The sequence below is a fragment of the Typopeltis vanoorti genome, chromosome 10 (assembly GCF_054136105.1).
Source record: "Typopeltis vanoorti isolate ZY-2024b chromosome 10, IOZ_Tvanoo_1.0, whole genome shotgun sequence".
Lineage (NCBI taxonomy): Eukaryota > Metazoa > Arthropoda > Arachnida > Uropygi > Thelyphonidae > Typopeltis > Typopeltis vanoorti.
The window spans coordinates 35,794,202-35,820,624 of NC_143558.1; the positions used below are offsets into that span (position 1 = coordinate 35,794,202).

Below are 26,423 nucleotides of genomic sequence, written 5' to 3' on the forward strand. Positions count from 1 at the left end.
CATGCAGAAGATGTTATATATCCACATATATCCACTTTCTGACTATTATTGCTAACTAAATTTTACAAAAAAGCATAAAAAAAAATAATATAATCTAATAGGCAAATAACATTTTTATAGTTATAAATTAATAAATTTTGAAAATATTTTCAAAAATTATCATTATAATCCTTTATACTGACCTCCGTATAAAGGAGGTCAGTATAAAGGATACTGACCCTCCGTAACCTTGTGTGATTCAAAAAGGTAACTTCAATTTTTAAGTCATATAAATAATTCTCGGAGTTTATTAAAACTTAATTAACATAACTAAGATGGTACTTTATGTAATAAATATTTTAATCAACCTGCTTATAGGCATGCCATTCTATATATATGCAAGAGACAGCTTACTCTGAAAATTAAATTAAGGATCATGATATATCTGCAAGGGAGAGCATACTCTGAATATTAATTTATATTAAAAACCATGCACTTTCTGCAGATAAAGGTGATACTTGAGGGTGCTTAAGAGTTAAATCTAGATAACTGGTAGAGACTCCATGTAGCCTTTTAAGGAATGTGGAGAACTGCCAGTGCTTCTGACTTAATGTTCAGTCTTCACCTTCTCATGGTGCACCTGGTTAGGGATCTACCCGGATACTCAAACACGGATGGGCTAGCAATTTGGGATTTAGCTGACAAAATTGTATTCTTATTGGCTTCAACCATAATGCAAAATGATACAACATGACAGAATTTCATGCTGGGTGAATCATTATCTGGTTAAACAAGGGCCCTGTTGCTTTGTTAGGGAGCCATTGTGAACAGTGAAAAGTCAGCTACTGGAACAAATCCTGGAACATATCCCAACTCAATGTCAACAGAGTTCAAGATTGGCACAATCAACATAAGAAGCATCAAGAAAAGAAATGGAACTAGCAGAGGAATCGGATCAACATAATAGGTGTTACCAAATAATAAGACAAAAATAGGTGAGCTCGTTCTAAGCAACAAATACAAGATGTTATATTCAGGGAAACGGAGTAGCTATAGTATTTAGCACTAAAATACAAGGATAATCTTCTTGAATGGCAAGCAATATCTAGTAGAGTTATGCGAGCAAATATCAAAATGCGGAACTGGAATAGAATAATAGTAATTATCCTATTTACTAGAATTACTATTATCTGGTTGGCCAAGTGGTTAGCATATCTGGTCACCAGCCAAAAAGGCTGCGGGTTTGAATCCCACCATGGGTATGGATGTTTGTGATTGTCTGTGAAAATACTAGTCGTGGTGGACAGTAGATCGCGTCAGTATAGATGATGCGATTCGCTGTAGTTGGTGGATTGAGTGGTAGAGATGGAGAGTTGTAGTGTCACATAAAATAATAATAATAAAATCCATGGAGATTTCATCACACGCGAGGCCCATCAATATGACAAGCTGAAGTTGAAGATATCCAGACAACTAAATAGATTAGCCTTTTTAAAATGCCTCTGGGATAATAGTGTTATCCCAAATTGTGTGAAAATATGCCAGTTTACTTCACTGAAGGCTCTCCTCATTTGTAGACACACTAGCTTTGCACTTTTATGGGAACAGATTACTGCCACTCACATTATCCTGGCTGATACTAATGAGGCTATCTCTGGTTTAGAAGAGCTTGCTGTAATGCTGAATATCAACCTTTGGATGATCCTTTCCGATGTTCTAATGGTTCGGCAAACAAAAAATTTCATAAAATATGTCAGCACATCAAGAAATATAAAAATTTACTAAAAAAAACTCAGCTTCCAAGCCTCAACTATCACCTAACACAGAGTAAACTTATCATCCTTCACCCTAAAGCAATTGCTCAGCCTTCTGAACCATATTGCCAACAACATCAGACTGGACATTTTCATTTTTATGATTTCACACTCTCCTAGTTCTTTTTTTTTTTTATGTCTCACATATTTTATACTAGCTTAATATCCGTGCTTCGTTATGGTATTTAACTACTATAAATCCATTTTGACTTCAGTAAACTTTCATTTGATTGCAGTGAACAATTTTAAATTTACCACAACTACCCCATGTCGGACAATGCCCTGTAATTATTAAAAGTCATAGTTCCATCGAATGACATGACTACCATCACATTCATGTTTAGGTTGAAATTCCCTTTTATTTGATACCTCACATTATATTTTTAGATAATTGTACATAGAATTCGGAATTTATAGATGTTTGCATGGTGTTCGCAAAAGTAAATGAAAACTAATAAGTATATATAGTTTGAATAAGTGAAGCGTGTTGATGAAGATAACATTTGATGAAGAAATAAAAAAGAGAAGATTGTAGTGAAAAAAATAATACAAAAAATACCTACGACCTTTTTTTCTCTACTTAAGGACTTCTTTGTAGAATACATTGGTGGTTCTCCCCTCAGGTGCCAGGATCACCAGACTGCTGGGTGAGCTCACTCTGGAGCAGGCCACGTAGAACTGCCCATGCGAGAAGCAGTCCTCCCTCAAGTCAATCCCTGCCACCTTCAGCAACTGCCCCTGGGACTTGTTGATGGTCATAGCAAAGCAGACCTTGAGGAGGGGGGACTGCACCTCTTGAACTCGAACACTGACTCTCCCGAGCACAACTGATGAACACTGTGGCCTCGATGATGATGTTCCTTTGGAGGGCCTTAACAGTCTGGTGCCATTGCAGAGTTTGAGCAGGTTGAGGTTCCTCAGCAACATCACTGGAGCCTCCAATTTGAGGAGAAGCTTGTGGATTGGGAAGCCAGGAGGGTTGAGGGTGTTGAGGAACTCCACGGAGTAGTGGACCTCTTCATCCATTTGCACCACTGAGTCCATGGACCTGTGCTCCATTTCTGCCCTTTTGAATGAATTAAGTAGAGTGTCATTAATGATGCCAGCCTTGTCATTCTTGGGGGTCAGGATGGCACGCTGGCACTTCCAGTCTGTGGACTTTTTTCCTTGATATCGGCGATATCAGGGTATATCCTGGCTGTGAGGTCTGCTAGGGTTGTCACTACTGAGCCCAGGCCTGCAGGGATGGTCTCCTTTCCCTTGGACTCAGGACACTCTCCATCCCCTATTTTGATTAGGAGTTCAGAGAATTGCCCAGCAGAGACATTGCCTTTCAAGTGGACCCTCATGTTCTTCCTTAGAGAGAGTTTCCTTGATATTGGCAATATCAGGGTATATCCTGACTGTGAGGCCTGCTGTGGTTGTCACTACTGAGCCCAGGCCTGCAGGGATGGTCTCCTTTCCCTTGGACTCAGGATATTCTCCATCCTCTATTTTGGGTAGGAGTTCAGAGAATTACCCAGCGGAGACATCGCCTCTCAAGTGGACCCTCACGTTCTTCCTGAGCGAGAGTTTCTGGATAAGCGGCCATAGATGCAAAACCTTGATGCACACCTTAACCTTGTCAGCTCGAGTTCCCCTTGGCACTACTGGCAGAATCTGCTGGAAGTTTCCACCCAGGGTTCAGTGTTAGTGCATGAGAGCACCATGGCACACAAGGGGGAGGATTTTGAGATACTGAATATAACCCTCAAAGACATCAGGAGCAATGATGGAGTGATGGGGGGAGTCACTGTACCTGATGTCTTTAAGGGTTATATTCAGTATCTCAAAATCCCCCCCCCCCCCCTTGTGTGCCATGGTACTCTCATCCCAAACAATGAGCTTACAGTCCTGCAGCAGCACTTGGGCAATGTTGCTTTGTTTTGAGATGCTACACAGGGGTGTTCCTGCATGGATGAGGTTGAGGGACAGTTTGAAGGCAACATGGGCCATCTTGCCATCCTGCTGGAGATGATAACATTCAGTGTTATTTGGAGTACACCTTTCTCAGCTCATGGTTGATCTTCACTGGCCAGCCATCGACATCCTTTCCCCTGCTTCCTTCGCGTGAACTTGTTATTCTTCCACACAAAGTAGGAAGGGACCTCAGAGTACAGGAGGGTTTTTGCAAAATCGCCAGTTTTGCATAGCTCGAAGAAAGCCAAGAGTGTTGTCTGAGGAGGGTTGCTGAGCTCTTCAGCCAAGTTGTTGGAGGTGAAGTACACATGCTACCCATTCTTGAGGTGAACAGTGAGATGGAGGACAGTGGGGTACCTCTCATGAATGGGGAACGGCAAGATCCTCCAAACCTCCTTCGAGCTGCTGATGTACTCTACAACTCTCTATCATCACCACTCAGTTCTTCAACCACAACGAACTGCAACTACCATCATCATCTACTCCAATGCCACATACTGCCCACCACCACCACCACTAGTATTTCACCATGGCGGGATTCGAACCCACAGCCTTTTGGCTGGAGAGTGGATATGCTAACTGCTCAGCCAACCTGGCCAGCAATATTCATTCTTCATTCATTGGGAATGTACCTATTCCCAAAGATAAAATATGTTTAATTAAATTTCTCATGTTTTCAGTCATTTTTTTTACTTTCATATTTTAGCATTTCATTATAAATTCCATCAATTCCATATAAATTCATATTTCTCAATTTTGAGATGACCTCATCTATTTAATTATTATTTTCATTCATTTTCATCCATGTTTTCTAGCTTTGGTATTTCAGACTATTTATTTTGTTCTTTGCCTTCATATAATTTGGTGAAATAGTTTTCCCATTGTTCTCTTTCTGTGATTGGTATACTTATGAATTCACAAATTTCTTTTCTTGATTGGATCATTCTCCATACTTGTTTCTGTGCTCTGTAAAAGACATATTCCAGTTGTTTAGAATAACCTTTCCCATATTTTTGGTTTATGAATCTTATTTTGTTACTTATTTAACTTCTTATTCTTTTATATTATCCATATTTGTGTCTATTAGTTTTATCTTGTGAATGTTTATTAAATTGCAGTTTTTTTATTTTATTTTATTTCTGATAGTGCTTTTATTTCTTTAGTATATCAAGGAGTCCATCTTGCTTTGTATGTTCCAGTTTGTTTCTGTCCTAGTGCTTCATATGCTACTTATTTAATGTTCATTTTGAATTTTTCCCCAATGAGAAGCTATATCTTTTTCACTACTGATAATTTTTTTTTGAAATTGTTCTTTTAGTCTGTTTTGGTCAAGTATTCTTATACTGTCTTCTTGTAACATTTCAACCTTAAATTTATTTCCTTGTATTTCGTTATTTTACAAGGTTGCATCCTTTCCACTGAGCTATCTAACATCTGTGGAGATCATATAATGAGGAAAGCTCTAGATGGTTGGGAGGGTGGAATTTCAATTGGGGGAGAAGAAAAGTAAATAATCTTAGATATGTGGACTAAAAATAAACAGTGCTAAGACCAAATATATGGTGATAGGAAAAGAAGAGAACTCACAGTGCAAAATTGATCTCGAAAAGTTGAATAGTTTGTTTATCTGAGCACTAATAAAAACTAAAGAAAGCTGCATATCTGAAATCAAAAGAAGAATTGCTGTGGGGAGAAAGGCAGTGATGCAACTAAAGAAGATCTGGAAAGAAAGAAAGATTTCCCTGACCATCAAAACTATGCTGGTCAATAGCTTTGTGTTTCTAATTGTCCTATATCGTTTAGAGTCATGGACACTAAATCAAATGGATAAAAAAGAACTCCTTTTGAAATGTTGTGTTTGAGAAGGATGCTAAGGATTTCATTGATCTCCCTGACCACTAAAACTATGCTGGTCAACAGCTTTGTATTTCCAATTATCCTATATGGTTTAGAGTCATGGACACTAAATAAAATGGATAAAAAAGACTCAACTCCTTTGAAATGTTGAGTTTGAGAAGGACTGAGGATTTCATTGAACACATTTCACAATCGAACACCAGAAAATGGCTAAGTGATATTGTCAATAAGAAAATACTTCAACACTTTGTGCATATGATTGTCTGTGAAAATACTAGTAGTGGTCGGCTTTAGATAGCATTGGTGTAGATGAAGATAGTTGCGGTTGGTGGAGATGGAGAGTTGTAGAGTAGGTACTCTCCCTCTTGATGAATCTTTGGACTCCCTGGAGGTGTTAGGTAATAATAATAATAATAGTAATATATCTCGAAGGAAGTATGATAATCTGGAGAAGATGATGATGATGCAGGGCAAGGTAGAAGGAAACAAAAAAAAAGAGGATATTCATGGTCAAGATGGCTGAATCAAATCCCAAAAATATCAGGTATTTCACTTGAGAAAGCTTCAGCTGCCGACCAGAAAGAAGATGGAGGAACGTTGTTAACAAGGTAATGGGTCCTCAGACACGAGAAGACTGAAGAAGAAGAATTTCTTTATTTTGCTTTTTTTACTTTATATTTTGTTGCAGTCTAAATTTTCTTATCAATAGTGAATGCTTGATCTCTTATATCCAATATTTCATCTGGTTTTACTGTTCTATTTATTATTGTAGAATATATGGTAGACATTTGCTCTCTGTTATTTCTCCATGTTAATTTGTGTTGACTCTTGTGAATAAAGAAAGTACTATTTATTCTAAATTCGTTATCTGTACAAAACTGAAGCAATCTTATTCCATTTGAGTTTTGAGTTGTTTCGTTGACATATGCTTGGTATGACTGTTTCCAATCCTTGCATTTAAGTCTCTTGCCAGTATTATTAATTCAGCTGATCATATTTTTTTCAGTTTTCTGTTGCATTTCACAGAATTCTTCAATTTCTGTTTTTGGTTTTCCTTATTTAGGGCTATAGCCATAGATTATATTTTAGTTTTATTTAGCAATTTTATTTTTATTCTCAGTATCCTTTAGATATGCATTCCCATTCTTTTGTTTCATTTTGAAAATCGTGTATTATTATTATTCCTACACCTGCTTTAGCTCTCTCTTCTTTCTCTACCTCACTAAAAAAAAAAATGCAATAGTTATTTAATTATATATTATATATAAATAAAGGAATGTATAAATTTATACATTCTTTACCTTTCTTTTTTTTTCTGATATGCAAGCTATTTTATATTTTGCTTATTCAATTAATTCTTCTTGTTCTTGATTTAACGAATGAATGTTCCAACTTTTGATTCTTAATGTGTTCTGTTTCTGATGCTTTTTTTTCTGTTGTTCTTTCCTGGTCAGATCTGTCTGGACAGTCCAGCTGCATCTTGTATTTTGCTATTAGTGTTTAATTTTTACATCATACAAGTGGGTTGCTAGCCCTATTTGTTGATGCCATCTGCTTTTGCCAGGCCTGTTGATGTGGCCTTCATACCTAGGGTTGGCCCTTCTGGTGATATATGCTGGTAGTGTAAGCTACCAGCATATATCACCCACATCAACTGCTCACTCTCTCACCATGTTGAGGTAGCAGGTAGGATTGAGAGAGAGACTTTTATATATATAATATTAATATGATTTTAGTAATACAATGCTTGTTGGAAAACAAAACAAAACAAAAACTTATTATTTGTAGGTGAGTGGTATGCGTCAGCTGTGGGGAATAGCATTGAAAGCTTCAAACACTGATGTCAGTATGGCTGCTATTCAGTACTTAAATAACTACTATATTAATGGTAAGTGTTTATTGTTTATTATTATTATTATTAAGAGAGACCTCCAGAGAGTCAGAGACTCACCGAGGAAGGCCACATACTACACACACACACCACCTATCATACTTATTCTTGAATTCATTCACACTGCTTGTACTCACAACATCCAGTGGCAATCCATTCCAATCATGTACAACCCTCTGAGAGAAAATTCTAGCGCTGACACTCTTCTTGGCCGCCTTCATTCTCATCTTCCAAGGATGCCCTCTTGTTCTTTCCCCACCCTCCATAAATTGAAAAATTCCATCAATTGAAATCTGAAAGTTTGTAAGTCTCAGTCATATCACTTCTCTTTTCTCCTGTTTGCTAGTGTTCAATTATGGAGACAGTTCTCAATCTGTCTTCATAATAAGTATTCCACAATCCTGATATCATTTTTATCACACTCCTTTGTACTCTCTCCAATATATCAGAATCACAATGGAAACCAGGAGACCAGACTGACCTGCACACAATAGTCCAAGTGAGGTCTTATAAAGAGGCAAAATAACCCTTATCTTTACATGTGCATGTTCATTTCAGCATTGTAATTATCTTTTGAGTTGTATTTGCAATCTTTGCCACATGGCCCCTAAACTTCAACTTCCTATCTATTAACTCCAAGATCCCTAGCCTCATCAGTTTCTTCTAGCCTAATCCCACCAATATAATACGATATTGGATATCTAATCATGTCAAAGTGAATGACTTTACATTTACTCATGTTGGACTTACACCCATTTTCCCATGCTCACAATTCCAGCCTATTCAAATCATTCTGCAAGTACTGCATATCAGCAGCATTCCTGATTACTTTACATATCTTTGTATCATCAGCAAATAGCTGTATGTTGCTTGTCAAATCCTTCCCAATATCATTAATGTACAGATTGAATAACAGTGGACCAAGCACTGATCCTTGTGGTACACCACTTGTTACCCTTAAACCTTGCAGATTCAGATCCCCCCCCCATATACTGCTTTCTGATATCTGTCAGTGAGCCATCCTCTTATCTATGCTAATATTGTATAACCCAAGCCCGTTTTCTCCAATTTATGTAACAGTCTACCATATTGTATTCTGTCAAAAGCCTTAGCAAAATCCAAAAGTATCATGGTGTATCCATTCCCCTTGTCTAGTTCAATGGTAACATTGTTATAGAATGTGAGCAGGTTGCTAAGACATGACCTTCCCTTAGTAAACCCATGTCGTTCTTTGCAAAATTATAATTTTGAGAGGGTTTTACGAACAATGCATGCAGGTAAGTACAGCTGTATAATGCTAATCATGATATACTTTATTTATTTTTTATATATATTTAATATAATTTCAGTTTGTTAAAGTTTTCTATTTCTTTTGCATTTAAGTATTGATTATTATTAATAAATACTTAAATTACAAAATACAAGATAATAGAATGTTACAGTGTATTATTTATACACTGTAACATTACAAAATACAAGATAATAGAATGTTACAATGTATTATTTATACACTGTAACATTCTGTTATCTTGTATTTTGTAATTTAAGTATTTATTAATAATAATCAATACTTAAATGCAAAAGAAATAGAAAACTTTAACAAACTGAAATTATATTAAATATATATAAAAATAAATAAAAATAAAGAATATCATGATTAGCATTATACAGCTGTACTTACCTGCATGCATTGTACGTAAAACCCTCTCAAAATTATAACTTTGCAATGAACGACATGGGTTTACTAAGGGAAGGTTTTTACTTACTAAGGGTTTACCAATTTTGTTGAAAAATTCAAATGCTTTTCAAGTATTTCCCACGAACGGTCAAACATATTATGTTGCTAGTGTATGTTCCCACATCATGCTTTCGTAATTGTTGAGGTAATTACCAAGGAACAAAATACTGCATCTTTTATTAACTTAATTGATAATATCCACAGGACACTTAGCATGCACCATTATTTCTGTTTGATGTCTCTGTTGAGCATTTTTCCATGAGCAAGTTTTCCTTGAAGAGGTAGTTTTGTTTTCTGCTCAAGAAGTAACACACATGTCATACAGTTCCAGTTGATATTGTAGATTCTTTCAATTACACATGCCAGAAGTTCTTTTTTTCTATTAAATATGTTCCTGCATCAGTTGACCTTTTATAGCAATGATATTGGTTAACAATGTACAAGTTTAAGAAAAGTACAATAGTGAGACGTCTTCTGTGTTTTGGTGTTTCAAGATAATGGTATGGATGTAGTCTGGTAATATGACTACATCCATACCATTATAGTCTGTTAATTTACAAGGAAATTAACAGACTAGGAAATTACATAATCTATGAAATCAATCAAAGCTATGTATATGCAGTGAGTTAGGCATGCATAAATCACAAATTCAGGAAGGCACTCTTCCTGAATTTAGCCTTCTTTAATTACAGCAATTATCTCTGCTTCTATTAAAGCATAGTTAGTGGAATTTGAAAAAGAGGAGGAGCCAATTAGAATTGTGGACATAAATTTCCAAGGAAGATGACTTGGCTGTTAGCAAATTTGGATTGTATGAAATCAAGCTTCATGGATAAGAAGTTAGAAGTTAGAATAATTTTCAGAATTTGGGGAACAGCAGATCAATGAGACACGGGGTAGGGAAATCTTAAGCCACAGAAGGCTAAAAAAGGGAAGATTCAAGATTAGACATTCTCTGGCAAAGAATGTTTGATCACCCAAAAGCAAAAATATCTTGTGGCAGAAGGAATCACATAGGATGTAGTCTGGACAGTTAAGATAGGCTGTTTGTGCCCATCTTAACTGTCCGCAATAGATTGGGGGGCTTAGTGAAAAACAGATCAAGTTTGGATGTCTACAGGTTATGATGCACATCATTTAAGTTTGTGCTTATACCATGAGTTTTTGTGAAGCGGATGTGATAGAAATTGTTATTATTTTTTGTATGATTTTTTAAGTTAAATTTTTGGGGTGAAATTTTTTGAGTGAGATTTGTTATTTAATTTAACTGCAGTAACATACATTTATTTAGGTTTACTTTCATGTTTGTATTGCAAATGTGAAGAGAAAAAGAGGCAGGATACATACATTGAGGATATAGACTCTTAGGCATGTTGCTCATACAGAGAGCAGCCATAGGAAATCAGGGAGCCTCCAAAATGCATTATGCTGTCTGGCAGCTAGCCTGCAAAACTGCTTTATTGCTCTACTCTCAAAGATCACAAAGGTACTTGGATCGTTACAGTATGACATGCTCTTCAAAATCATGCAATATAAAGAGCTTATAGGAAAATAGGATTAAGGGTCATAACCAAAAACATTACAAAACACAATAAATAATCTTAATCAAATGCTTATGTAGTTGAAAACTGTTACATTCATAATTTTATCATTTAAATTTAAGTTCTTACCTGAAAAATCTAATGGGTTAGCACTTGTGATATTGTTCCCACTAAAAAAAAAACTAAAAAAAAACCCCTTGTTATTTTAAAATTTAATAATTATAAAAAATGTTCAGTACCATTTAATTTATGCTAACATGCACAGTATCAATTGTTCTTTCATATCATGCAGAGTATTTCAGAATTTCATACTTTTCATCTGTCAGTATTACTTTTCTTTTTCTATCTCCACATACAATTTCATCACCAGTACACTTCTTTGTTACAGTTCTTTCACTTGGTTTATTACCCTTTAACTGTTTTTCTTCCAAAAAAAAAAAAGTAAATGGTAGCAAAATACAAAGAGACAGGTTCACACATATAAACAAAGCAGCAGCATGTGTGTGTGTGTGTGTGTGTGTGTGTATATAGAAACAGGTAGTCATTATTGTGTTCAGCTAGTTGGTACTCGCCGCATTCTCCTGCAATTTCTCATTGACACAAAATGGAAACTTGAGGAAAAATCATGTCTAAGGGAATTTGCTTCATGCTATACGTGTCTACATTCTCCTGTTGATCTGTTATATGTGAGCAAATATGTGTTTTATAAATTGCATGTTATATGGGTACTGACTTTATACTTAATTGATGAAAAAAATTAAGACTTAGTTGCAGTCATTACTCTTAAAAGAAATAAGAGTTATATAATCATTAAAGGTAATAATTATATATCATTACCTTTATTTCTTAAGCAACAGTGGATTGATTATAATATTTTTATAACTTAGCCACTCAGTTGTTTTATGGTATTTTAATCATAACTCATTTTTCTCATAAATTCATAATTTTCATAAATCATAAATCCTAGTATGTAATAATAGGTGTATTCTTGAACACTTAAATTATAATTTAAGGAACTTCTTGATTATAAAGAAAAGTGATTTGCATATTTAATTTTTTAAAGTTCATCATGGGACCTTAGAAAAAGAAGAAGAATTTATTCAACGATGTATGGATAGCCTAATCACAGCTTCTCAGAATGTGAGCAAGGTATGATTAAAATGGATAAATCCTGAATTGTATTTGGAATTGCATTGTTCTCTGACAGAAATTGGCATCATTAGTGTTAAGATAATAAAGAGTTTAGGTATGCAGTGTCTGAAGTGATTTTTTTATACATTTCATGAGACCTTAAAAAAGATTACATAGATTTAGACATTAATAACATCCAACATCTGAGTGTTTTAAGCCATATCAAAGAATTAACTTTTTATTTAGTGTAATGTTTTTTTCCCTCTGTGTGTGTCTACTCTCAAAGATTATTGTTGAATCTGTAGGGCTGTAAATACTAGATTGCAATGAAGAAGACATTTATTGTAATTAAATAGGAAATATTCTTTGGAACTATTGCTAGGAGCAATAGTTCCAAAGAATAGATGAAATGAACACACAGAAAGCTTAAATGGGGGAATACCTCATATCCTTCTACCCAATATAAAAGATGTTGATGTTATTTTATGAAACACTGACGGAAAAATCAGAGATTCTGAGTGATGATTGATTTAATTGAATGGTATACCAAATCTTCAAGAAAGTTTTAGGGACACTAGTTGTCAAAGTAGTATTTTCTGTTGGATCAGATGTGGTACATACTTCATGTTTGTTCAGTAGAGTAGACAAGAATGAGCAGAATCAAAAATTGCAAATCCAGCCTTTTACATGCCATGGAGAAGTTAGGATTGCAATTTTTTCCAGTTGGAAAAATCTATTTTGAAGTAGAAAGTAGTAAAACTCAATCTTGGGTTAAGTTTTACTAGTATCGAAGTTAGTTACCATCATGGTTATCTTCTTTCTCCAGTTCATCCAATTTTGATTGTTAAAAAAAGATATAAGGATTGATATAGTATACATTTACCATTAAAACTGCAGACAGTATTTTGTAGCTAGATAGTTGTTGTTTGTTTGGAATGTTGTCCTTAAATAAGTGACTAAGGGGCTATTTAGCCTCTTTTATCTGGATGAAAACCAGAAATTTCCTGCAGGGAAGGCACTGCTACCCAAATTTCAAAAGACATGCTTCACATCAGTGCAGTACAAAAAGACAGACACCTCAGCCAAATGGTAACAAATCATATATAAAAATGGTATCACATACATCAGTCTGTGGCAGTGCTTTATATTTGGCAGGTGGACATAAGAAATATTCTTAACACATGTTTAACTTGTGACATTTCTGATGTCAGAGCAGTGATGAAAAATGGATGGACCAATATATTCTCAACTATAATAGTATTTTGGATTTGATAGGTTCCATCAAATGCAGTTTTTTTTTGGTTATTTTTGTGGATCATGAATTGTCTTCAACTACTCACTGAGATAAAGTTATCTTTTTCTCTAAACAGGACAAAATGAATAATGTTTATTGCTCATTAAGAGTAGCAGAACTCCACTTGATGATCTTTTCATCAAATCAAGTTCCCTGTCATCTTGAAACATCAGAATAATCGTTACTTTTTTCTTCGGGGGGGGGTGGGGTTAATTTTTTGTTAATATGCATCGGTTCAATGTTTATTGGCCATAAGCAGCATATGCAGGCTCATGTCTACTTTACAGACCTACATTTTGCATTACAGTTGTAATGCAAAATGTAGGTCTTGCTGCAGTTGTAACTAAAAGGTACAACTGCAGGAATATCACAAAACATTGGAATATCGCAATGCTTTGTAATATTCCAATTTTGTACAGGGATTTTTTTGGAAATTCCTTGGAGGGAAATTTTGATGTTTTTGTGATCAGTTAGTGACCCTATTTGTTATTTAATTTTTTTCATGTCTGCTGATCATCTTTTCTTATATCATCAGTTTTCTGATATGTGTCCTTAAAGGGTGTACAGGAGTCTGTGACAGTAGTACGTGATTAAGTTTGTTATTACTAATCTCCAAATTAGTATATTTTTCCAAATTTCCTGATTGTTCACACTCCAATATGGCCATATCTTATATTTCTGTCTTCTAGGGCACTTCTGACTGAATCCTTAATTAATCTGAATAAATTCTTCCAGAACTTGCATTGGTAGACCATTTGATTGATGATATGACCAACACTTGGAATCTTAATTGTGATGTTATCTCTTGGACCAGCTAAAGAACTGATTCTTTGTCCTGTTTCAAAATTTGTGATGTGATCAGTGTGTGTGGTATTTTTTGGAGTCATCTATAGCACCTCGTTTCAAATGCCAGCAACTCTTTTCATCTTCTTTTAGGAGGGTCCAAGTTTCACTTCCATATAAAATGAATTATTGAATTAATTAGTATGTTAATATGGTGTAATCTGTTGGTAATTGTAAACTTGTTATCTGTCCAAAGTTTATTTTTCACTTGGTTACAATATAATAAATTTAGTTTAAACTTTCAACATCTTCCTCTAAATCCAGAGTAATTTATTAAAAAGGTGGCACACCAATTGGCAACTCCTATAGGTAGAGATGACCTCGCTAATGCTTCTGACTGGTATCTCCACTTGGGCCTGGCTCCCACTGAAGAGACCTCAATAAAGGTCGAAACTAGTCTGGGTAGTGGCCCTTCCCTTAATGCATAACATTAGACATATCCGCAAGGAGATGTGTTTTGCATTATGGGAGATACTGAGATAGGAGTGTTGGTATCTTGCTCCACCTTTGCAAGGAGTTGCCTGGTGTTGCACCACCTTACCCCAGTCCTGAAGATACTTTCAGGCGCAAACTTTGTTTGCTCACACTTGGATAAAGGATTAAACTAAATTTATTATATTGTTATCTGTCCATAGTGATTTTAGTTTTTGGAATGCTGTTGTTGCTTTTGCAATTTTTGTTCTAATATCCTGTCTTGATCTGCCATCTTTATTAAAGACATTGCCTAGGTATGTAAACTGATCTATGAGTGATTTTTTCAGTTTCTGCTACAACACTTCTTACAGAAACTGCAGGATATCTTACAGAAACTGCAGATATCAAAGAAAGATGGAAAGAGTATATGGAAGCTCTTTACAGAAACGACTCCAAAATTACTGAGAAATTTGAAGAGCAGGATTAAACACAGGAGCCAGTACCACTGGATAGTGAAGTGAGGTGGGCACTTCAACTGCTATCCAGTAAGAAAAATTCAGGAGGGGATGGAATACCTATTGAGCTGCTCAAAGCCCTGGGAGAAGAGGCAGTCAAAATTTTAACAGCTCTATGTCAGCGAATTTGGATCACAACTACATGGTCTAGGGAATGGAAAAAATCAGTTTATATACCTTTATTGAAGAAAGGCAATGCAAGAGAGTGTGAAAATTACAGAACTATAGCACTGATTTCTCATGCAAGTAAAGTCTTACTTAAGATCATTCAGAAAAGACTGGAACCATTCATGAAGAGAGAAATGCCAGATTAACAGGCAGGATTTCAAAAAGGCAGAGGAACAGGAGATCAGATCGCTAATTTGAGATGGATAATAGAAAGAGCACAGGAATATCAAAAGAATGTCTACCTTTATTTCCTTGAAGGGTTTTGACTATGTAGATCATGTGAAAGTGTGGAATGTGTTAAGAACAATGGGAGTACCAGAGCATTTCATTATCCTTCTCAGGAATCTTTATTATAAACAAGAAGCTACTGTCTGAACAGATGTTGGAGAAACCAAGTATTTCACAATAAATAAAGGGGTGTGACAAGGATGTATTTTATCTTCATACCTGTTTAACTTGTACAGCGAATACATTTTAAGAATGGCAGGGCTGTAAGAGTCTTCAGTTGGAATGAAAATTGGTGGAAGAAATAATAATTTGAGGTGTGCAGATGATACCACTTTGCCAGCAGAATGCAAAGAAGATTTGGAGTAACTTATTATGAAAGTTAAAGAAGAAAGTGCTAAATATGGCCTTAAACTTCATTTAAGGCCATATTTAGCACTTTCTGAAGTAGATGGGGGACAAAATGGAAGTAGTTAACAATTTTGTGCTCCTAGGATCCTGAATTGATAAAGATGGGTATTGCACTGAAGAAATTAGAAGAAGATTATTACTCGGAAAGAAAGCAATGACAAATTTAAGCAAGATAAAGATATTAGCCTCGCAACAGAAATCAGAATGGTGAAAGCAATGGTATTCCCTGTGGTACTGTATGGATGTGAAAGTTGGACCATGAGAAAGAGTGAAAGAAGGACGATAGATGCATTTGAATTATGGGTTTGGAGATGCTTACTAAGAATACCATGGACTTCAAAGCAAACCAATAAATCAGTGATAGACAGAATAAAGCCAGATTGCTCCCTCGAAGCTACTGTGATCATCAATCAAAAATCGTCATAATTTTGACATATTATGCAAGCAAATGACAGTCTGGAGAAGATGATGATGATGCTTGCTAAAGTTGATGGAAGCAGGAGAAGAAGAAGACCAAGAATTAGATTGGTGGATGGAGTTAAAGAATTTTCCTCAGGGACAGATCTGAATGGAGAGCGTATGTTCATAGAATCACCACGAGTCAAAAATGACTCGATGGAATATAACACACACATACATACAGGAGCACAGATGTTTGTCGTTGTTTTTGATTTTTGGATATTTATGGTTAAGTCATATTTTTTTAAGAGTATATGCTAATTTTGTGGTGATTTCCTGAAGATCTGATTTGTATTCTGCTGGAAGATCAATATCATCAGCAAAACTTCAGATGGTTTTCTTCTTCCTCCTACTGCCACTCTAATATCACAGTTCTCCAGGGCTTCATTTACAACATATTTGAGGAAGCAATTAAATAACATTGATGATGATTTGCATCCTTGTCTTACTCCATGCTCTATTGGAAAGGGAATGCTATAATTCCCCTTGATTTCAACCATCATTTCAGGAGATGACTACAGGGATTCAATCAGTCATGTTATTTTGTTATCTATTCCGTAATGTTGCAGAATTTTCCAAAGGGCATCATGCCAAATAAAATCAAAGGCTCTCTTGTAGGTCAATAAAATTATGACACATTATTTTATTATGTTCTGCATATTTTTATCCAATGATATGGAGTCCAAATATATGGTCAATTGTACTCCTGTTCTTTCTAAATCCAGCCTGAAAGTCTGGATTCTTCTACAGCTTAAGTGGGTTTGTTGTATTTGGTGAGTTTCCTCCACATAAGCTACTCCAAACCTGTGCTCCCCAGTTTTAACGTTATTGTGAGTGTTTTTTTCATCGAAATTAACCATCAAATGGAAACCTTAAAAGCGGGTGCTGAGTAGTGGAATACTTCAGTACAACCTGTAAGTACTTATAGTGTATTAAATCAGCTATTCCTTCCAAATCTAAATCAGCCACGTGTAAGCGCTCATGATGCCTACCATACGCAACAAAGATGGCAGCATCAAAAGCCAACGGCGAATGAGCACCACATGTCTTGGCAGCACAGTGGCGTCAATCACCGCCGACAAACCTATTATGTGCTGCAGCTGCAAAACTGGTCACAGACAGAAAAAAAGGCATATTCTGCGAGTTCTGTTGCCACTGGTTGCACGCTTCCTGCGCAAAAACAGACGAAGCTGTGCAAAAACTACTTGCCGAACTTAACCCACTGTTCTTCTGTTCACTGTGCCTCCCTTCGGTAAAACAACTTCTGAACATAGGTAAACATGTCGAAAACCTCAAACAGCACATCAATGCTTTAAATGACACTTTTACCTCCAAAATACGTGAAGTCGAAGCTAAGCTAGAACAAATCGAAAACCAGCACAATGCAAGCTCAAATTCGCCAGCAAAAGAACTTCACGATTTTATCGCATCAACGGTAAACGACTTGATGGAGGCCAAACACAAAAAACTCAACTGCATCATTTTTGAACTTCCCGACGGAAAACGGAAAATCATTACAAGAGGACATCAACAAACTAGCTGAAGAATGCAACATCGATCCTAAGAATATCGTCAGGTGCCATCGTTTCGGGCCTATAAATAAAAGGAAGGACGGAATGAACTTTCCACACCTAGTAAAAGTGACTTACGACATGCCGACAAGCACATCAAAAATAATAACAGCGATCAACAACAAGTTCAAAGACACCTGTCCCCAATCGCGTATATGTGAACCAGACTTATCATTTACACAAAGGGAACAAAGACGCCAGCTTCAAAGACAACTTGAAACAAAACATCAAAATGGTGACAACAGTTGGACCATCGACTACAGACAAGATAAACTGGTGAAAAAACCAAGTGATGCCACTAGCAGCCTGCAGGCATAGGAAATGTGCAAGACCCATGTGGTCCAACATATGACTCACAGAACCCTACTCATCCACTTCACCAACATCTGTGGCCTAAACTCCAACCTGAATAGTGTACACTACCACCTACAGTCTACCAGCACGCTTATCTCAAACTTCCACACTATTCACTCTTTAACAACTGTCGTCCTAAGGGTGGTGTCTGTACATACATCTGCTCTGACATACCTTGCCAGAGAGCACCCAACCTAGAATCGCCCAACTTTGACATTCTTTGGTTGAAAATATCCCTTCCCCACTCAGTCCAATTCATCTGCTGTCTCTATCGCTTCCCCAACACAACCAACCACCCTGAGCTCTTTAATTTCCTCTCCCAAAAAATTGACTTTCTTCAATCCCACTTTCCCAACAGCAAAATCATCCTCCTAGGAGATTTTAACATCTTCAACACTAGCTGGCTTTCCTCTTCCAGTTGTACAGATCTTGTAGGCAGAGATGCTGAAACATTTGCCATCACTGACGACCTTACACAACTTCCAGATGCCAACCAGAATACCAGATAACCCAAATCACTCCCCAAACACCCGCCAGGATTTTTTGTGGGCCCCTACCTGTCACTCAAGTTAAGTACAACATATTGATATACGGTCTACAGGGTTTAGGATCAATTAGTTTAAATAATAACACAAAACTAATATTTATTTAAAAAACTACCAACATACATAATACAAACTAATAATATTATTCAAAATTACTTAAAAGTATATTTTCTAGCTTTTGTCGATGCAAATTTATCAGTAAAATCAACTCGCTTAGCCAAATCATTTTCAATGCGCAAAATTGCTAGGTGATTAAATCATTCATGGCTACTTATAAATCTTTTGGAATTCTTGAAAGCTGATAGTTCGTACTATCTCTTGCTGCATGTGGTTTTGAGATGATTCTGGGCCAAGTACTAGGGTCATCACATTTTATATCAGATTTTTCAACAGGGCCTGCAAATGAAGCATCAATTGTATCATATTCTTCTATAGTTACTCCTTATGTAGGTTTTTCACTTGCAGCCTTTTCTTCTGTTGCAAGAGGTTCACATGTAACAGTCGCTTGACTTTTGACTGCCTTATTTGTTTCGATTTGACACTGATATTTGTTTGGATTTCAATGTCACAAACATTATCACCATCTTCACTATGATCAGTACTGGAAACTATGTCCTTTTCGTTTTAAGATTTGAAAAATTTGGTTATGAATTGACAACCTCACAATGCTTTCGATTCTCTCTTGGATTTAAGTTTCCTCTTCTGAGCTCTGTTTGTACTTTGAATCAGACATTGGAATTTCATTTATTTTAACTAGAACGTCTTTGCTTGCTTGAGACCAATTTATTTAAATGCTTTTAATATCTCAAATTTGTATGATCTGAAAAGAAATAATAATTAAGTTTGTTTCATACAAAAAATCATAACTAAAAAGCTTTATATTTTCTTTTACTTACTAACTAGCAAAATTTTAATTCAAATAAGACAAATTCTTCTCAAATAAAGAATTTTGTAGAAAATTTTCAGTTTCTTGAGATCAACTTAGCCAACTAAAACTATCAAATAAAGCTTTCTCTTTTATGAATAAAATAAAATTCTCTCAGCATCTGTTAGCATTACCAGCTAACAGATGCTGAGTTAGCTTTACCAGCACACTACCCTACCGGTGCCTACGCAACGTAGGCACCGGTAGGGTTGTGTGCTAGTAAAGTCGGCATTAAAACGATGGCGTGCATAGAAAGCGAGATCAGAGAACAAACACCAAAAACTAAAGTAAATCCTTTCGAATGGGAAGTTCAGAAGAGTAACCGTCACACATCACACACAAAAAACTCGCCCACTTCAAAGCCAGTATAGAAAACCTCACACTCCAACATAATGAAAAAATGGTCAGTTTTGACGTCTCCTCCTTATTCACAAATGTCCCCCTCAAAGAAACCTTAGAGCTAATCCAAGCTAAATTTCCTCCGATATCTCAGCCCTATTTCAGTTTACAATGAACTCAGGCTATTTCGTTTGGCAGGAAAAATTCTACAAACAAATAGAGAGGACAGCCATGGGTTCACCACTTTCCCCACCCTTGGTTAACTTCTTTATGGAGACTTTTGAAGAGAAAGCCTTAAACTCAGCCCCACAAAAACCTACCATATGGCTTCACTACGTTGATGATGTGTTCGCTATTTGGCCACATGGCCCAGATTCACTCCTCTTCTTCCTAACGCACTTAAACAACCAACACCCTAGAATCAAGTTCACCCTGGAAAAAGAAGCAAACAATAACCTCCCCTTCCTAGACACGCTAGTCACCCGCCAACCTGATGGAACCGTGGTTTTCTCAGTTTATAGAAAACCCACCCATACAGATAGATACATTCACCAACAGCTCCCCCTCCTCACAACAATATGGAGTTATTAAGACACTATTCAACAGGGCAAAAATAATCTTCTAATGATCAAGCCCTAACTACTGAACTAAATCACATCCGTGACACTTTCTCAGCCAATGGCTACCCCCCCCCCCCAAAAAAAAAAAAGAATCCAAAAAATACTTAACCCAGTTATCCACAACCCACCACCCCCTCCCCTTCACAAAAAAGATTATTTTAGATCCATCACCATTCCCTACATCCGAGGCACCTCGGAAAAAATCAACAAAATCTTAAAAAAACATGACTTGACCACCTGTTACAGACCACATAGAAAATTGGCATCCCTTATCCGCTCCACTAAAGACCAACCACTTCCCCTAGACCTACCTGGTGTATACCAGGTTCCTTGCAGCTGTAAACTGTCCTACTTTGGCCAAACAGGCAGGACAGCAAATATCAGAATTTCAGAACACAAGGATTACATCCGATTTCACAAGTACAGCCACTCGGGGCTTACAGACCACACTCTGGATACTCGCCACAGAATAAGATGGAAGAAAGCCACAGTAATATACTGCAGCAAGTTCAAATATGAAAGACTATTCATGGAATCAGCCTCAGCCCTTAGGAACATGCCAAACCTCAACAAATTTGGATGCATGAGACTGCCCCAAATTTGGGAAACATTTATCAGAAGAACTTCAGCCCAAAGGTCAAGAACTACCAATATCCATCAGGGGGCACCATCAGGACTTTAGGAAAACGTTAACTTCCTAGCTTCTGTTCTCATTTGCTGTTATGTAGTACTTGTGTGCACACGTGTCTTTGTAATAAGTTCCCAAGAAGATGGCAACATGACGTTTGCCGAAATATCGGATAGTATATATTAAAGTTTATTTAATTTATATTTCTAGTGTACACTGTCAATTCCTTAATTATTAGTTATCATGTATAACCAGCTTATAAGCCTCTCAACAAGAAGAAGAGTAACCATAAGTCTGAAAAGATGGATAATGGGTTGGAAATGATTGTAAAAGCTAGTAGTCCCTCTCAGCACATATTCATTCATATTTTAGTTTCTTTTTATCTTTTGTTAGTCTCACTTAACTGGCCAACCTGACACGATGGACCTGTTTGGCACTATAACAGTGCCAACTGGAACAGTCTCTGCAACTTCTATACTGCATTCCCATAGTTGGACTATTGCTTCCGGCCTTCCAACCCAAAAATATGCACTGAGCTTATTACCAAAAAGTAATCCTCACCAGTATGAATACATACATACATTCCACATAGCACTCTGAACTACCATTCCTTAACGAAACCCTGGTTCTCCAAAAGATGTGCCAAGGCTGTAGAGATGAAACACCAGACATACCACAACTGGCTGAAATCAAGAACCTCATCCTCCTTCAAAGCTTACACCGAAGCCTGTAATAGATGCAAAAAAAAAAAAAACAATCAATGCTTCCAAAACAGAGTTCGAAAGAGCAAGAAGCAGGAAACTAGCAGCCTGCCCAAACAGCAGCCGAGCCTTTTGGTCTCGCCAAAGCAATTGGCCGTAACTTTTGTCCAACACTATTCCCACCCTTATCATACTTGGATGGCTCTACTGCATCATCATCACCCACAGAAAAAGCCAATCTTCTGGCTTCATACTTTGCTTCAAATGCATGTATAACTGATGATGGTAAATGTCCCCCAACCATTCCAGACACTCAACATGCAATGCCCCCTATATTCTTTTGCCAGGATGAGATCAGAAAAATACTGTCCAAATTAGACACAAAAAAGTCTTCTGGCCCTGATGGGATTCCCCCAATTGTTCTGAAAGTTTGTACTCCAGAACTGACCCCTATCCTATGTCACCTATATATACTCCCTTATTCCACTGGAATCTATCCCACAGACTGGAAATTGGCCTGTATTCAGCCCATTCCCAAGAAGGGTGACAAGTCACTGCCATCCAGTTATTGCCCTATCTTGCTTACCTCAGTCCTGTCAAAAGTAATGGAAAAAATCATCAATTTCCAACTCCTACACTATCTTGAAGACACTCACCAAATAAATGACCACCAGTATGGATTCTGCCACTGACGATCAACAGGAGATCTGCTTACATACGTCACCCATCTCTGGACAAATGCTATGGAGAGGCTTGGCAAATCTCAAGTGGCTGCACTAGATATCTCCAAAGCCTTTGGCCAAGCCTGGCACAAAGGCCTACTAGGCAAACTACCATCATTCGGTCTGACCCAGGACTTCTGTAGTTGAATTGCCAGCTTTCTGTCTGGGGTCCCACAAGGTTCTGTCCTCTCACCAACCTTTTTCCTGCTATATATCAATGACCTACTGCAATTGACCTCCAACCCAATACACAGTTTTACAGACGACAGCACACTACATTCCTCGCTTGCATTTGATAAGCCTTACCCTACACACCTCACCTCAACCTACAGAACATCAACCACCACCACCACCACCCTCAACTCCGATCTCCAAGCCATCCTACAATCGGGTTCAGATAACCTCATAAATTTCAACGCCAATAAAATCCAGTTCTGTACTATTTCCCATAAAAAAGAACCATTTTTTCTCAGTATCCTCTTTGACAATACCCAAATTTCCACAGTTTGAGATCTCGCTTCTTGGAATCACCCTCACATCAAACCTGTCCTGGCATAAACATATCACAACCATTGCATCCTCAGCCTCAAAAAAAGTAGGATTTCTCTTTTCCTCAAGACTTCATCCCTGAACAGCTATTAACATTATACAAATCGCAAAATCCCCCAGCTATTAAATACTGCTCCCACATATGGGGTGGGGCTCCTAAAAGCTCTCTCAAAATGCTCGACTCAGTACAGAGGAGAGCAATTAGACTTATCAATGATCCATCCCTTACCAACTCCCCCCCCACCCCCACTTTCACATAGACGTATAGCCTCTGCAGTATGTATATTCTACAAATATTTTCATGGGAAATGCTCATCCGAAATAACATCAATAATTCCTTCGCTCAATATGAAGCTCATTGGAACACGTGCAGCTGCTGCACAACATCCCTTCACGGTACACCTAGAAACAAACAGAACAAGTTTCTTTTCCCTCTTCCTGCAACTGCTGTACTGTTCCACAGACTCTTGGGAAACACAGTCTCTGCTGTGTTTCCCAAGGAATACAATTTAAAGTCAAATTCAAATCAAATGTAAACAAATTCCTCCTTTCCCAACCCACTATCCATACACGGTACTAATGTACTGTAGGTTGACCAACCAACCTCCTGTGTATGGGCTCAACATTTAAAAAAAAAAAAAAAATCCTCCTCCTTTCTTGGGCTGTAACTACATCCAAGTTCTTCATCCTCAACTCCTCCTCCACCAACTTCCTCCATCTCTTCTTTGGCTGCCTGCGCTTCCTCCTCCCCTACACATCCATCTGCATGATCTTTTTCCCACATATTCGTCTTCCCTCCTCATCACATGACCAAACCATCTCAACCTTGTCTCCTGTGTCTTTGCTTCTAAGTTCATAACTTTTGCTGTTCCCCGCATAGTCATTTCTCAGGCAATCCTTTCTGGTCACACTGCACATCCACCTAAGCATTCTCATCTCATGCTGATGTTATTTTTCCTCAGAGCCACAGTTTCCATAGCATACGTCATAGCTGGTCTCACTACTGTCCTGTAGATTCTGCCTTTTAGATTGATCGGCACCCTCTTATCACATAGCACTCCAACCATCTCTCTCCATTTCCTCCAGTCTGCTTGTATCCTGCATCCCACTTCCTTCTCAACCTCCATCCTCTTCCACTGTTGAACCTAAGTATCTAAAGTCCCAAACCTTCCTGATGACATTTCCTTCCAGGTCCAGATCTGTCTCCTGGCCCCATCCACTTTGCAACACACATACTGTCTTACTTCTGCTCAGTCTCATACCTCTCTCTCTTCCAGTACTTTCCTCCATCTTTCCAGTTTGGCTGTCACTTCTTGAATCTGCACATTATCCAAGGCGTTCTCTCACCTCCTCTGTCACCACCTCCATCACAATATTAAACAGGAACTGACTTAATGCTGACCCTTGATGCAAGCCAACTGTCACTTGAAAATTTTCTGTCTGTCCCAGGCAGGTCTGAACTCTCGTCTTCACATTTCTGTACTTCTCCTGCACCAACCTGACATATTTCTCTGGTACCTTCTTCTTCCTCAGACACCTCCAGACTTCTTGCCTTGGCACTCTATCATACGATTTCTCCAGATCAGTAAACACCAGATGTAGCTCCCATTGTTTCCCTCAAAACTTTTCCATCATCTGCCCTAACCCAAAGATAGCATGAGGAAAAGAGGACTCACAGAGAAGATGGGCAGTCTTATGAGGTGATTGCAGAACATCAGTAGAGATGAAGTGAAGGAGGCCATAAAGAGGATGAAGAATGGAAAATCGGGGCCCTGACAGGATTCCAGTGGAGGCATGGAAGGCACTGGGGGAAGAGGGAATTGACCCGCTCTGGGACCTGTTCATGAAAGTTTGCCAACAGCAAAATATACCTGACGAGTGGAGGGAAAGTATTCTTGTCCCCATCTTCAAGGTTAAAGGGGAGCACAAAACTGTAAGAATTACAGAGGAATAAAGTTGATGTCCCACAATGAAAATCCTAGAATGGGTTCTTGATTGAGGAAGGAGGTGGAGATTGTAAAGGAGCAATTTGGCTTCATGCCTGGTTGATCAATGACGGACTGAAAGTCTGAAAAATGGAATTCCATTTTTGCTTCAATACATGAGAGTAAGATGTCCAAAAATATTTTGCTTGGGCAGCTGATGAGATTCATTGCCCTAAAATGATTGCACTTTTTTTCTGTTTCTTTTCTCTTATTTTTTGGAATGGGAATAAGAATCACTAAGTGCCAGTCTTGTGACCACGTTTCAGTGTTCCACACTTGCTGATAAATTTCGTGGAGTGCACTAACAATAGGTTCTCTATCTTCTTTAAATAGTTCATACGAATATGTACTATTTTTCAATTTGTATTATTTTTCCCAATTTTGATCTCAATATGGCTGTTTCTTCTTCTTCTTCTCCTTCTACTCTAAAGATAGGATGATCATTGTTGTCTGTTATCATTGGGACAATTCCCTCAAACTTTTGTTGGTCTAGGCTAGGGGTGGGCAACCTTTTTAAGTGTGCATACCAAAATTGCCAAATCTCTGATGCAAAATTTTTTCATGTGCCAACCAAAATTTTGGGAAAATATTATTTGGTGTCTTTCAAGTATTGGAAAAACCTTTTTAAATAATCAAATATCACACTAGAGTGGTAAAATCAAAAAATATTGTAAGAGTGATTATTGTAAGTCATGTAAGATTGAATGAATGTAAAAATTAGTGAAGGAATTTTTACTTAAAAGTCCTTCTACCCTGTTGATAGCGTGGATATTTTTTATTTGCCTTTAAGTGTAATTCTAGCTGCCATATACAGCCATACAATTTAAAGATGCACTTTTTAACATCAGCAAAAGAGTAAACAATAATTCTGAATTTTTTGTTTTTTTATAAAGATCAATCAGACAAAAGTTTTTTCAAGTTTTTCCAATATATGTATTTCCTTAGGTTTGGAAAATATCTAAATCTCTTATTGTCTACATCCCTCTTAAAAACTCCTAGTTTCATTTCAAATGCCTCTATGTCATCAAACATAACATCAAGAGTCTTATAAATGCCATGTAATTTAAGGTTCAAGTCATTTAAATGTTTGCAAAAATCTACAAAAAAAACATCAGCTAACAAACCCACATGGTGTCATACATTTCTTTATAGGACATTTGTTGATTAGTCAAAAAGAGATTTATCTTATCCAGGCATTCAACAAATCATTTCAGAACAAGACCTCGACTAAGCCAACTAACATTG

General features: G+C 37.1%; 1 protein-coding gene across 1 annotated transcript in view; it reads left to right on the plus strand.

The window, feature by feature from the left end:
• puf (ubiquitinyl hydrolase 1 puf) overlaps positions 1–26,423 on the plus strand; it is a 1,013,305-nt gene that overhangs the window by 261,670 nt on the left and 725,212 nt on the right. Inside the window, exons 19-20 of the mRNA XM_090399560.1 lie at positions 7,398–7,497; positions 11,843–11,928. Coding sequence (XP_090255686.1) covers positions 7,398–7,497; positions 11,843–11,928 — 186 coding nt within the window. The remainder of the gene's footprint in view (positions 1–7,397; positions 7,498–11,842; positions 11,929–26,423) is intronic.